The 16,248-nt window shown below is 22.7% G+C and overlaps 3 protein-coding genes and 2 pseudogenes across 3 annotated transcripts, besides 2 other annotated features; 3 read left to right on the top strand and 2 right to left on the bottom strand.

Moving 5' to 3' along the window:
• Window positions 1-2,319: 2,319 nt before the first annotated feature.
• Window positions 2,320-3,535, top strand: PBANKA_0200400 (Plasmodium exported protein, unknown function; the record flags this gene model as incomplete). Its single annotated transcript, XM_034564119.1, has 2 exons — window positions 2,320-2,396; window positions 2,632-3,535. 2 exons carry the CDS (start codon window positions 2,320-2,322, stop codon window positions 3,533-3,535), a joined length of 981 nt encoding a protein of 326 aa, XP_034419733.1.
• A 1,322-nt stretch (window positions 3,536-4,857) lies between these two features.
• On the bottom strand, window positions 4,858-5,950 carry PBANKA_0200500 (annotated as a pseudogene).
• Window positions 4,858-5,950: a sequence feature (BIR protein, pseudogene;~PIR protein, pseudogene).
• Window positions 5,951-9,307: 3,357 nt separating this feature from the next.
• PBANKA_0200600 (fam-a protein) lies at window positions 9,308-10,851 on the top strand (the record flags this gene model as incomplete). Its single annotated transcript, XM_034564130.1, has 6 exons — window positions 9,308-9,438; window positions 9,629-9,866; window positions 9,961-10,030; window positions 10,201-10,304; window positions 10,398-10,628; window positions 10,777-10,851. 6 exons carry the CDS (start codon window positions 9,308-9,310, stop codon window positions 10,849-10,851), a joined length of 849 nt encoding a protein of 282 aa, XP_034419734.1.
• Window positions 10,852-12,309: 1,458 nt separating this feature from the next.
• PBANKA_0200650 (fam-a protein) lies at window positions 12,310-13,879 on the top strand (the record flags this gene model as incomplete). The annotated part of the gene is made up of 6 exons (XM_034564141.1): window positions 12,310-12,422; window positions 12,555-12,807; window positions 12,904-12,970; window positions 13,131-13,240; window positions 13,346-13,513; window positions 13,775-13,879. The coding sequence occupies 6 exons, from the start codon at window positions 12,310-12,312 to the stop codon at window positions 13,877-13,879; spliced, it is 816 nt and encodes a 271-aa protein (XP_034419735.1).
• Window positions 13,880-14,311: 432 nt separating this feature from the next.
• On the bottom strand, window positions 14,312-15,437 carry PBANKA_0200670 (annotated as a pseudogene).
• Window positions 14,312-15,437: a sequence feature (BIR protein, pseudogene;~PIR protein, pseudogene).
• Window positions 15,438-16,248: the final 811 nt, after the last annotated feature.

Consider the following 16,248-nt stretch of genomic DNA (forward strand, 5'->3'; position numbering starts at 1 on the left):
AAACCCTGAACCCTGAACCCTAAACCCTGAACCCTAAACCCTGAACCCTAAACCCTGAACCCTGAAACCCTGAACCCTAAACCCTGAACCCTGAACCCTGAAACCCTGAACCCTGAACCCTAAACCCTGAACCCTAAACCCTGAACCCTGAACCCTAAACCCTGAACCCTAAACCCTGAACCCTGAACCCTGAACCCTAAACCCTGAACCCTGAACCCTAAACCCTGAACCCTGAACCCTAAACCCTGAACCCTGAACCCTAAACCCTGAACCCTGAACCCTAAACCCTGAACCCTGAACCCTGAACCCTGAACCCTGAAACCCTGAACCCTAAACCCTGAACCCTGAACCCTAAACCCTGAACCCTGAACCCTAAACCCTGAACCCTGAACCCTGAACCCTAAACCCTGAACCCTAAACCCTGAACCCTGAACCCTAAACCCTGAACCCTAAACCCTGAACCCTAAACCCTGAACCCTAAACCCTGAACCCTGAACCCTGAACCCTAAACCCTGAACCCTAAACCCTGAACCCTGAACCCTAAACCCTGAACCCTGAACCCTAAACCCTGAACCCTGAACCCTAAACCCTGAACCCTAAACCCTGAACCCTAAACCCTGAACCCTAAACCCTAAACCCTGAACCCTAAACCCTAAACCCTGAACCCTGAACCCTAAACCCTGAACCCTAAACCCTGAACCCTAAACCCTAAACCCTGAACCCTAAACCCTAAACCCTGAACCCTGAACCCTGAACCCTGAACCCTGAACCCTAAACCCTGAACCCTAAACCCTAAACCCTGTTTTTTCAAATAAAGAAACATATTATGATATCCATAATTCAATATAACTCTGGGTTATCAGGGCTTATATAATAGGCAATTATCATATAGAATAATATGGATTCATATATAATCAATATATATATTAATATATTCAATATGCTATTTTAATCATATTAAATCAATATTACACTTTATGGAAAAAATGTTATGCAACTCATTTCGTATTAATGACTATGCTCCTTTGGGGGTGTATATTTAGACTTAATTTAGAGATTAAACATACGAGTATAGTATATATATATTTAATCACCATTTATAGACAAATAAATATGATCAAATTATAAACAAATAATAACCCTGAACCCTAGAAATTTTAAAAGAGGGTATATTATATACCTATATATTTTTCATAGGATGGCGAAATATATTAAAAAAACTCAGAAATGAATGAATTGTTTACCAAATTTATTACCACAGAAGAGAGCTTTTCATGGTTTATTTCTTTTAAAAAAAATTATTTAATGGTCCGAGTACATACAATATATATAATCAATAATTCCATAAAAATACAACAATGAAATTTATTTACGACAATTTATTACATGCTATAAATAACAATTAGTATGTTTAGTTTCGCCACAATAAATTTTTGTTCATCATTCATATCTACGACAAGCAGCTATATATTATATATTATAGTTAAACAAATAAAACCAACACAATTAAAATGGAAAAAACATATATTTTTACATAGAGGGGGAGTGAAAATGGTTATTCAAAAATAATAAATAATAATATAAAATCCAAAATAAAATATGCAAAATTATATATAACTTTAATTAAGATGAAATAGCCACATATAATTTGCAAGTTCAACCATAAAAATAAATACATAGTCACGAAAACATTTAATAATTTTTTTAATATCATCACAATATTAATTATTATATTTTTTTAAAAAAGCAATGATATTTATAGCTATAGCAAATTTTTGTATAAAAATTAAATTAACTATTACAATACATATAAATACGTTTTTTTCTGAAAACTATATAAATATTTATACATAGTGTCACAATTTTCTGTATGCATGAAAAAAAAAATCAGAGTATTAGAGGAGTTATTAATTTTATATATTAAACAAAATTTATTTTAAATATTATTTTTTCATAACGTTTTTTTTAATTTATCATTTGAATTATTCATTTTTGCAAAAAGTATTGTTCTATCTCATGTAGGTTATCCTCATATATATTAATAATATTAAATATTAATTTATTATAATTATTCAGATTTATATCTTATTGTTTTCAGTTATATTAATATAAATTTGTTTTTATTTAATTTTATAATTAAAAAATATTTATAAAAATTCAAAAAACATTTATTTTTTTAACAAAATAATATATAAAATTTATTAAAAAAAATAGGTTCCCCCACTCAGATCACTCAATAAATTTTGGCAATAAATGTACTAATAATAACAATTCAAATTAATATCAAAAAATATATTCGTACATCCCCTCAGAATCAGAATGATAGCTGTTATATTAAACATTGCTATATTAACATTTTTGCAACATGGTACTAGTTACCAACAACCGGGCATAAAGTAAATATACAACATATAAAACTGAGTTATATATAAACTCATTCATATATATAACTTTGGTATTTTGTATATATATTATAAAATAAAAATTGCAAAAATATAATCATTTTCACATCTATTTTTTCGCTGACTTTATTTCCTATGACAAATACTGTTTTTGTACACAATATTATTATCATTTTCTTTCTCTTTGTATATATTATATATGATTTTTTTTTACAAACATTATACTTAGTTGTTATCACAATTTGACTCATGCAAATACCCCATATCAGAATATTAAACAAAATGGAGGGCCTTTAAAAAGAATTTTAAGAGCCATACCACAAGGATCGGACAATTCTTTACATGGTACAACTACTCAGGTGGAAGGTGAATTAGAAGGCATTAATCCTGAAACACATACATTATTGCCAGAATATTCTTTTCCTATTATTAATGAAATTATTCGTCGAGAATATTTATCACAGAATAATACTAATATCGGCAATAACGAGGCTATCATAATAAATTTGTTAACGAATCTCGCTAATGCTCATGCCAATAATAATGATAATGCTTTTAATAATGATAATGCTTTTAATAATGATACTGCTTTTAATAATGATATTGCTTTTAATAATGATACTGCTTTTAATAATGATATTGCTTTTAATAATGATACTCCTTTTAATAATGATATTGCTTTTAATAATGATACTGCTTTTAATAATGATATTGCTTTTAATAATGATACTGCTTTTAATAATCAAAATTTAAATACAATCCCTTATTTAGATTCTGATTTTATAATGGATCGTTTAAATTTAATTTATAGTATGGATGAACTTTGTGAATCCACTGTTAATAACATGCTCTCACAATATAATATTCTTTCAGACGAATTTGAACTAACTCAAGAAGAAAGACTTGCTATATGGAATCAATCTTTTAGAACAAAATTAGAAAGTGTGCTTAATATAGTTGTGCCGTCTTTAATAAATTATAATATGTCTACACCTTCCATAGAAGCTTATATTTTAGCCATCGTTGAGCGCGCAAAAATCGAATTTCAACTTTTTTTAAATTCAGCTAGAATAAATTTGGGAGCTTTGAAAAACTCCAATAATTCATATCAATCCCCACCGATAGAGGTATAAAAATTACCAATTTGTCACAATATTTGGAAACATAAAAAATATTGCAAAGCCACTATTACATATCATAATAATATTAATATAAACCACTTTGATACGCCCACAATCAGAGGATTTATTTACATATATTTATAATAAATTCTCTTAAAATTTTATAGACTTTGTTTTTTAATGTTTTATAATTTGATTAGATAAAATAATTATATTTATTGCATTTATTTTGAACCATCAGTTTATATATTTTTTTAATCATTGTTTGAAAAAAACAAAAATTAATTTTTTATAATTAATTTTTTGTAATTAATTTTTGTAATTAATTTTTTGTAATTAATTTTTTGTAATCAATTTTTTGTAATCAATTTTTTGTAATCAATTTTTTATATGTGCTTTAAAAAAAAATTGATTTAATTTTTAAGAAAAAACCCAAGCCATAAAAACAATAGATAATATAATGATTTTATAAAATATGCATCCAAAAAAAAGCATGTAACTTATACTTATTCCTTTTTCTACTTAACCATTTTAATTTGTCTATCCAAAAATGTATATTAAATACGTTGAACTTATTAATATTATTTAAAAAAAGTAAACTTATATTTGTAATACAAATATGGCTATAAATACAACAAATCTTTACATATTATTATACTTAAGAATAATGTATAATAAATATCAATATTAATTTATTATTATATACTACCATAAACCCTGAACCTTTACGACCTTTTTCATGTTTTTCCTTCCTTTCCTTCTACCCCAGTTTCTTATATTATGAATTGTAATAATTTAAAGTAGTGTTCTCTTCTAAGAACAAGTCGATTCCAATATTTGATCAATTGACCAATAAAACATTAACCAAAAATTAACAATAAAATATAAAAATTAAATAGTTTAACACATTTAACATTAATTTATATTAACACGAAATAAAATTCTTATAATTTATCAAAATATATTTCTTTATTGCTCCTTTTCAGAGTAATATTCATCCTCACTTTTTCTTACATATTTACACTTAATATAAATATTAAAAACTACAACTTATCCTTTATATATTTTAATAATTTATTTCCTATATATATTTAAAACAATTCTTTAAACTAATAAATGTTATCAAATTATAAAAAATTAAATGCAATGTAACACTTAACTCTACCCCCAATATGGGTTCCATAAACATAACCCTGACCCACAACATAAAAACTATATAAAATTATGCAAAAATTATTTCTAAATAGACAATTTCTTAAAATATATCAAGCATTATTACTATTCCTGAAACAGTTACTACTCTTCGAATCATATATTATAGTCTATTTTCTTCTTTATTTTTTTAGCTTTTCTCTTAAATATTGTTTTTGAACTCGTTTCCGAAATTCAAATAATGAATACTAATATAAAAACGGTAAGCATATGATTTTTTTGTTAACGTTTCCATATATATAATGAAAATTATTTTAAAATTCCTTATTATTTACCTTATAAGAAATTCCCCAAAAAATTGATATTGCACTAAATATCGATAAAACTGGGATTAATTTGCATACTATCGACGAACTTGATGAATGTAACTTCAGATGCTCGTTCAAAACCTTGTACATGATTTTGTATTGTTTTTATCATTGGAAGGAATGGTATATCGTTACATCCAACTTCATTACATTTATTTTTAAATCGTAATAATCATTTAATAAAGTATAAAATATTTGACTACATGAATTGTTTTCTGTAATACTAGAATCCTCATTAAGTTCTTTATATTTTGTAACAATTTTTTTAGCACAATCTAAATAATTCTTATTTGTTGGGGTAGTTGCATCAAATTCAGTATACATTTCACATAATAATTTAAATGCATCATAAAATTTAGACATATCTTTAGTACCAAAATTCATCAAATATTTTTTTTGATCTATAAGATCCTTATAACTATTATAGTCACTAACACCATTTATAGCCTTAATATACTCCTTACCATTATTTATATATTGATCATAAAATTCTTTTAGATTGCTGATATTGTCATGTGATTTTAGGTTTAACATATAACTTAACCATATGATAATGTAATGAACAAGATTGATGTTATAATGATTCATAAACAAATCAGAACTCCCAGACAATTGTTCAAACAAATATAAACATCCAGCATTAATTTTATCGGTATCACTATCAACAGTACAATACTCATTGAAAAGATCATCGTTTTCAATTTGATAGTTTCCGTCACCCCCAATTCATCGGAAATCGAATTCTTTAAATCAAGAAACACTCTATACTAAGAAAGCAGTTAAAAACAATTAATAAAAACGCGAATTATTAAAATAAAGTTTAATGATATTTATATATAATACAATATCAAAAAACGTAAAGGAAATTATTATTATTAAAAAATGCATATACTATTTTGTTATGCATTATAATGTGATTTTATTTTTTATTTGTAAATTGAGCAAAATCATGCTGTTTTATATGCACTGATCCAAATATGTGATGCGAATACCTTAACCCTACATATAGCAACTATCTGTAGTTAAATATATTATAAAATTTTCAATAATTAAATTAATATAGAATAATAAAATAATATTATTACTAAAAAAAGTTGCATTTATATTTATGATAATTAGCTAAATTATCTTAAATATAGTGTTGTTTAATAAAATTTTGATTAAATATAGATATGATGCATTTTATACAAAAAAGACTATTATTAATAAAATATGGTATAACTTTATTATAAAAATGAATTTAAAGTATGTTTGAAAATAGAAAATGAATATATTTATATTTTATGTCTTAATGATTTTAATTCTAAAACTTAAATACTGTATAAATCCAAAAAATAAAAAATCCTATTATTACTATAATCCTTAGAAGTATATAAATAATCGTTTTTTAAAATATATTAAATATTTATATATTTGTTTCATATAATATATAATATAGTTTTTTCTAAAATTATAACATTTATAAAATAAGTTGCATTGTTCCCTTTTTTAATTGATACGCATAATTTTAATATTATTTTTATATAATATATATCACTCCAATTATATTTTAACATTTTCAGTAACTTTATTTTTATTTCTATATACTTCAATTTAAAAATATACCTTATTGGGTAATTTTATAATATATTTTACGCATAATTTCCACTGTTAAAACAACAATTACCACTGAGCCCGTATTTATAAGTTTAAATAAATCTTTAAATGCATATTGTTTTTAAAATCATACTTCGTAAATGTTAAATATATAACATTTAAATAAGTATTGATGCTAATTTTAAAGTATAATAGAAAACTATGCGCAATTAGGTTATTATATTGTCCTTTAAGAGGAGAGAGATATGACATATTTTCTCTTTTAATATTTAAATTCAAATAAATATTCGCTAAATGTTCTACATAGTTATTCTATATCTTATATATTCTATTGTTATAGTTATCAATGTATATCTATTCAGATAATTTATTAAAAGTTCTATATTTTATTAATTTTATGATAAAAAAGTGCTATTTAAAATTTAAAAATGATGATTCATTAAACAATGATAGTATAATACGCGTTAATATGGAATAATAAAATGGAATTTAACATTAATTGTGTCTTTAACACTTTCTTCATTTATCCAGTTTTTTAGAATATAAAACCACATACCCAAATTGGATCTTTAACAAATATATAAAAAGAATACCCTTATAATGTATTATTATGTGTCTTTTCGAAAAAAATATTTAATTATATGAAATTTTCTCAATAAAACAATATTTCAATATTAATAAAGTATTTTATTAGGTTATATGTATAGGCATATAATAATGTTATTCTATTTATCATATTATTTATAATTATTAAAATAAAATATTATATGAAATTTTATTAATATTTTAACTATTTTAAAATATAATTTATTTATACCTCAAAATTGTAAAGTTTAAAATTAATAGTGGTTAATCTATTATTATATTTTTATGATAAATAAATTAAAGCATATAAAGAAACTTCTATTAATAGTAATTACTTTTAACACAAATGTAAAGGAAATACAAAAAGAGAATAGTAACTACAATTACAACTTCAAAAAATGTTAGAAGCATAATAATAGTTTACAGACTATGTTATACTGTCGATTCTCGATTGACATTTCATGCATCTATATTTTATGAATATATATTATTACAGTTCAGTTGGATAACATTATTTGAATTAAAACAAATATGATACAAATAATAAGTTTTACTAAATAAAATATTTCATCTAATAACGAAATATATTGTGTTATGCATAATTCAATATACCTATGGATTAACATTTCTTATATTATAGATAATAAGGGTTCTTATATATAGTTAGCTAACAATTATAAATAAAGTATAAAATATGAAGTTATAATATTGTCACATTTAATATATATGAGCGAATTAGATAGAAGCATTATAACTTATAGAAAAATGTTATGCGATCTCTTTCTGCTGCATATTTAGACATAATCTCGAGATTAAACATATGGAATGGTACATATATTTAATAAACACTTACAGACCAAAAATATTATCAAAATATAAAAAATTAAATTACAATATCCCCGAATCTTAACTCAAAACGAAGATTCAGTGAACAAAACTATAATCTATAATACATGAACACCTCGGTATCAAGGATATTATAATTAAAAAACAAGTTAATTTATGTATGTGCATATATACTTTTTGATTTTGCAACTTTATGTTTCAATATTTTATTTATTTGTATTTTTTTTTAATTTTATATATACTATGCTTTACAATTAAAAGGAAATTTATAATTTGTATTCATTTATAAAAACTCAAGGATACCAATATTACTACCAATAAATAATTTTTATAAAATTAACAATTTTGCTATAAAAATTTTATTTAGTAAAATTTGTGTTAAAAGTAATAAAAAAATCGCAAAATGTTTTATTCTCATACTATAAATTTGATCATACTATTATTATGAGGTAAAAAATATTGTTATTATAGTAGCTTAGTGATATATAAAATTAACTGTATTTCTCATATTAAATTAATTATTTTAATATTTAAAATATAATAGATATGTTTTATATAAAAAACTATCCATTATCAAAGAAATTTTGTAAAACAAATGTGAAAATATGTCAAAATAATTATTTTAATATAATATTTATATTACTATGGTCGTTTATTTATTAATGTAAGTATATTAATTATATTGAAACACATATATATTTTTTTATTATTTTCTTACTTTTATATTTTTATTTTAAATGATTGATCTTCTATTAGGTAAAAACGAAATTGTTTTTTTCTATTATATATATGTAATTCCAAACATAATGAAAATTTTTATAAATTTTAAATCGAGCTTAATTATAAAAATATAAGACTTGTGCATTCATAATGATATATATTAAAAATGGTGCTTATATAATATAATTAAAGTTATTTATTTTTAGATATTATAATATTAATGAAATTATGAATAATAACATTTGATATTCATTATTTATCAAAGCTTTTGTTTTTGACGTCGTATGGTTGAATTATTTAAATATAAAATATATTAAACTTATAAATCTGATAAAAGCGTACATTTTATCGTTTAAATAATTTGTATTTTTTTAAAATAAATATTTGTTTTTTATACTTCATTGAAGAAAATGATTAGCTTCAATTTTAATTATACTTGTGCTTATTTTTCGAGCTGTTAATTTTTAACCAAAAAATACTAATATATATTTTAATATTTTGTTTGTAAAGTTCGAAAATGAATAAGTTTTATATTCAAATTGTTTTATTTTTTTTAACCATCTCCCTATATGTGAATAATAAAACCCTTGCAACTGAACCCTCTCCAGGAAGATCTACAACACCCGAATCAACATATCAATGTCTTACGTAAGAAAATACAACAATATATATATATTACATATTTCGTTATGAAAATGTTAATTGTACGTCTGTGCAACAATATTGTAATATAAATACAATACCTTTATTTATATATATATATATATATATATATATATATATATATATATATATATATATATATATATATAAATATGTTCATTTTGATCAATGATAGTTCAGAAGAAATATATGAAAAAAATAAGCACTTATTATGTACCGATCCAGAAGAAACTGTAAAAGCAGATGAAGTTATGAAAGAAGCTGTATCGCAATTAGTATATCATGCTACAAGTATAGATGATTATGAATTATTTGATACAAATCCTAGTGGTAATACATTTTTTTATAAAAAAAGACATAAAAAACTTACAAATGTTCTAAAAATGAAATATGCAATTTATGGTTCCGACCAGGTATCAATTAATGAACAATATTAAAGTTATAAACCAAATTAAAATAAAAAATTATTATAATTTATATACATATATTTATCTTTGTTTCCATTAGTATAATGAACTAATAAACGAGTTATGGGATCCAGATAATGTCGTTTTTATAAATACTGGCTCTATTAAAAGTATACAAAACATAAATAATTAATCAAATCAACATATTATTGTTACTATTCATTCGACATTTCGTGATTTATTATTGCTATTGTTATATGATACTATTTATTGTTTCCCATATCTTCAAATTCATGTTATTTTAATTTACATAATACGAAATTATTATTTTTTTTAAAAGTTGTCCGTGTGTACAATCCAAATTTAGTAATGGTACAACAGCGTTACAAAAATCCGTTTTCGTCCGTTCATAAATATTTTTATGCTTTATCTGCAAAATTTGAAGTAAGGAAAAATTTCCTCTTCTATTCCGTTATAAATTGTATTTTTCATATTATTCACAATAATTTATGCAATACAATTTTATTAATTTTGTAGGTATCAAAAAACAAGACTGTATTAGTCATGGCTTCAGCAGATATAAATGATCACAACCTTTCCACTGAACCATATCAAAACACAATAGTAGAAAGCGCAAACTTATTCAAAACTGACATTGATTCTGAAGATGATATTAGAAAAGGAAAGTTAAAAAAAACGTTTATTAACATAGCTGGATATCTCATTGAAAAAAAAGACGGCTATTCTGATATCACCTACATCGAATCTGTAAGCGATATATATATTTTAATAACCTATTTCAACGATTTAAAAAAAAATATTGTTTTAAATAAATGCATATATTTATAATATATTCTATAATTTTCAAAATATTTAAACATTTTATATATTCATCCATTTATGTCTTTTTTCTTAGGTTGGTTGCCATGCTCCCATTTCCCTAAAACGTATGATTAGAAAATATTTATGTTGTTTTCTACCTCATAAATAAACATATATTTTTCAGCAACGTAATATTAGAGAATTTATTTTAATAAAACGATTTATTTCCATGCATAATGATTGCTTTAAATTATCATAATAAAAATTGTTTTTGTATATTATTTTTTGGTCTTTTAATATTAGAATGTATATATACGTATTAATTTTGTCAATACTACAAATAGAACTGTTATAACTTATGAAGATCTTTTATTTATGATGATCCTTTCATTTAATTCTTATCACCCTTTTTGTGTTTACAAATATAGACATTATCTATAGGCTAAAATTTTGGGGGATATCCAATATATTTAAACGACTTTTTATTTATGCATACTATTTGAGAAGATGTTAAACTAATAATTGTTTCAAAATTAAATCAAACGAGACACATAAACCTCGACAAAATAATATTATTAGCATCTTCAATTCTTTCTTTTATTATTTATATAGAATAACTCTTTGAAACTTTTAGCATAAATGTATTATCCATGTCTTCTAAAAAAGCAATGTGTTTATGGTTATTTAAAATACTTCATAAGAATCACATGACATCACTATCTTATATATAGATATATTTATTTGTTTATTTAATAGACTTTCAAACAACCAAATATTATTAAATATGAACCAATTAAATAAACTTGGACCCAGAAGTAGAACCATAAACACCTTAACACCGAGACAATTGCAACTAAAAAATAAAGATATTTTTTGTATTTTAAGTTTTTTATTTTATATTATATTATATATCTTGCTAAATATAACATATGTTTTACGTTCAAAACAAATAGAAAGAAATAACAAAGCTATAGTTTTTATATAATTACCAGCATGTTATATGTATAATTATATTCAAATCATATATATTAAAAAATATTCATTAAACTAAATATATTTCTTATATAATTTTCTTTATATTTTAAATTTTCGGCGTTGGTGATAGCTAAAATTATACAGCTTTGTAACATGTGAAAGGTATACATATATAATTCCATAAATAATGGCATATTTTATAAATTTTATTTTAAAGTATGTTTTAGTTGAATGAGCTATACAACTCAAAAAACTTGTATATTAATAATGCACCATTAAAGATATTAAATAATTAAATTTGTTTATTTTTATTTATCATAACATTTGATAAATCAAAACCCATAATATTATACACATTCGTTATTTATGAAAGATTTGGTTATCCGCTGCTTACAATCAAACAAATTAAATATAAAATATCTTGAATTTATAAATATAATAAAGTTATACAAAATTGACATTTAAATATATATTTTTTAAATAAATCTTATTTTTATTGTTTTTTCGAATATTTGTTGCTTCGATTCCAATTTTATTTATATAGCTTTTCTAATTCCTAATTTATAGTTTTTAATCTAAAAAAAATATAATTAAATTTATTAATATTTTGTTTATTAAAATCATTTTTTCTCTTTTGATATCATCCATATATATGAGCAATAAAGCCCTTGCAAGTGAATTTGATTCAAATATTGAAGCTTTACGAACATTTATTCGATCATCTATCACGCAAGAACATAGACAGTGTATATATTCACGTCGAATGTAATTGTGCATTTACATCTTCCATATATGAGAATTTAATACATATTTATGGAAATGTATACCTACATAAGGTTGAATAGTAAAAATATCAGTCTATAAATGCATTTATCTTTTTTCTTTACAAATTAAAAGGCCTACCTTTCCCAATGATTATTCAGAAGGAACAAGTGAGCAAGCCTCCTTCGACTTATGCATGGGCCCTGAAGAAACTAAAGAAGCAGAAACACTTATGAATGAAGCTGAATTGTTATTGCAACAACATTCTACAAGTACGGATGATTACAAATTATATCATAAATACAGTAATGATTCAATTGCATATTATAAGAAACGTGGAAATACATTAATTTTTAAATTTAATCATAAAATCAAATACCCAGGCAAGGTATGAATTACCAAAGAAGCATTTTTAAGTCATAAAATTAAGTTAAAATTAAAAAATAATTATTACATATATATATGCGTTTTCCATGTTCATTAGTATAATTATATAATAAGCATTTTATGGAATTCAAATGCCAAATATGTTGGTGATCAAATTGTTAAAGGTATTAACCAAATAATCAATCAATTTAATATACGATTCCCAATATCCAATATTTCATCTTTTATTATTTCCAATATTCTATAATACTGTTTTTTGCCTCTCACTCGTTAATTTTCGTAATATCCTAATTTATATTTATGTAAACATATCTTTTTTTTTAGAAAAAGTTGCATGTGCATACTCTCCAAATTTAATGATAATCCAACAACGTTACAAAAATTATGCTATATCGCTCCATAGATATTACTATGCTTTAGCCAAAAAAGTTCAAGTAATGAAACATTTTTTTTCGTTCATACCTCTAAAAATGAAAATTTACACATTATATAGTGTAATTTATGCAAAACATATATATATATTTTTGATTCATTTTTAGGTATCAGATGACACAACTGTAATTATCTATACGTCATCTGATATAGATTACTATAACAGTGTCGATAAAAAAAAATACACAAAAACTATTGTAGAAAGTGCAAACTCATTCAAACCAAAAATTTATTCAGAAAATGATATTAGAAATGGAGAATTGACAAGAATGTTTGTTAACTTATCTGGATTTATAATTCAAAAAAAGGGAATTGCGTTGACATTAATTATCTCAACTCTAAGCAATCTACAAATTTTAATAACTTAATAATTTTATTCCACAATTTATTTTGTTATTTCGTTATTCTATTTTAACATTTATAAAAAATACATACCATTTATATAAATGTAAATATTTATAATATATGATGTTCATCCGCACAAAACTATAATATTTGCTTTTATATATTTATCCATTTTTGTTTTTTGTTCACAGATTAATATTAATACCCCTATTTTTGAAGATTTATTAATTAGAATAGTTAATTTATCACAAATACTAAATATTCTGAGATCAACCACCATAATTTCCAAGAAATAGTGTGCATTCCTCATAATATGTTTGATCATTTTAATGTTGTAATACATTATTAATAAAATAAATATACTTTCAAAGATTATGTTTATTTTAAATTATTTCCATAACCACATTTAATACAGTTTACTTTCTATATAATTTCTTTAAACCGTTTTAACATAAGGATGCATATATTTATTTTGGTGGACATCGTAAATATAACCATTATAATTTGTGAAAAATATTTTTTTATTCTCCCTTTTCATATTAATGTTGATAATCCTTTTATATATAGAAATATATAAATTAGTATTTTTCTGGTACTATTTCCCTTATTTTCATTATGCATATACAACTCCCATTGTTATTATCAAGCTTAGAAACCATTAACTACATAAATCATTATCCTCTAAATCATCTATTAATGATTTATTTTGCCTTTATGTTTTTCTCTCTTCAATTTTCTCTTTGAAACTGTTTTCGAATTCCAAATAATGAATACTAATATAAAATATTAAGAAACGTATTATTTTTTTGATAACGTTTGCATATATTTAATGAAAATAATTTTTTAATTCCTTATTATTTACCTTATAATAAATTCCTAAAAAAAATGCTATTACACCAAATATCGATAAAACTATAAATAATTTGTTTTCTATCGACGAAATGATGATGTGACTTCAGAACCTTGTACATAAAGCTGTTCAGAAGTTCGTTCAGAAAAATCTACAGCAATTTGTGTTTTTTCAATCGATTGAAGGGGTAGAATATCCTTACAATTAACATCACTACATTTCTTTTTAAAATTATCATAATCATTTGATAGTGTAGACAATAATTTATAATATGGACTATCTTCAGTAATACTAGAATCTCCCTTAAGTTTTTTATAATTTTCAATAAATTCTTTAGCTTTTCCCGAATATTTATTGCAATTTGGATCATTTTCATTAAATCCAATATGCATCATACATAATATAATAAATAAATCATATAATTTAGATATAATGCTCATATCCATATTTATCAATTTTTTTTTTGATCTATAAGATCCTTATAACTATTATGCCCCGTAACACCAATTATAGACTTTTTATACTTATCATTATTTATATATGTTTCATAAAAATATTGTAGATTGGTCTTATTTTCTTCTTGTTTCTTTTGGCTTAACATATAACTTAGCCATATGATAATGTATTCAACAATATCGATGTTACTTTTTGCAACATACTTAAACAAATCATAATTCTTAAAGAATGCATCAAACAAATATAAAAATCCAGCATTAATTTTTTCGAGATCATTATCACATTCGTTACTAGTACAATAATTATTTAAAATTTTTTATTAATAATAATTTAATAGTCTCCCTTTTCGTCCAAATTTTTGGAATACGAGTTATTTATAGAAAGGAGTATTTCACACTAAAAAAGCATTTAAAAACAATTAATAAAAACGCAAATTATTAAAAATTTTATTAAAATAAAGTTTAATGATATTTATATATAATACAATGTCAAAAAATGTAAAGGAAATTATTATTATTAAAAAATGCATGTGCCAATTTCTTATCCATTGTGATGAAATTTCACTTTATATTTGTAAATTGGTAGAATCATGCTATTTTATATACGATGCACCAAATATATGACGCAAATATTTTAGCCTTATATATAACAGCTGCCTGTAGTTAAATATATTATAAGTTTTTCAATAATTAAATTAATATAAAATAATATCATTACTAAAGAAAAGTTACATTTATATTTATGATAATTATCTAATTCACCTTAAATATAGGGATGTTCAATACATTTTTGATTAAATATAGACATAATGCATTTTATACAAAAAATTTTATTCTTACTAACATCTGGTATAACTTTATTATAAAAATGAATTTAAAGTATGTTTGAACATAGAAAATGAATATATTTACATCTTATGTTTTAATGATTCCCCTTCTAAAACTTAAATACTGTATATATCTAAAAAATAAAAAATTCTGTTATTACTGTAATCCTTAAAAGTGAATAAATCGTCATTTTTTAAAAAATATTAAATACTTGTATACTTGTTTCTTATAATATATAATACAGTTTTTTCTAAAATTATAGCATTTACAAAATAAGTAGCATTGTTCCTTTTTTAATTACATATACATCATTTTAATATTATTTTTATTTAATATATATGCACTCCGATTATATTTTAACATTTTCAATAACTTTATTTTTATTCCTATATAGTTCAATTTAGAAATATACTTTATTAGATTATTTTATAATATATTCTGCACATCTTTCCCACGGTTTAAAACGACAATTAGCACTGAAACCGTATTTATTATACTATTTATAAGTTTAAATAAGTCTTTGAGCGTAAAT

This window comes from Plasmodium berghei (assembly GCF_900002375.2).
Source record: "Plasmodium berghei ANKA genome assembly, chromosome: 2".
NCBI lineage: Eukaryota > Apicomplexa > Aconoidasida > Haemosporida > Plasmodiidae > Plasmodium > Plasmodium berghei.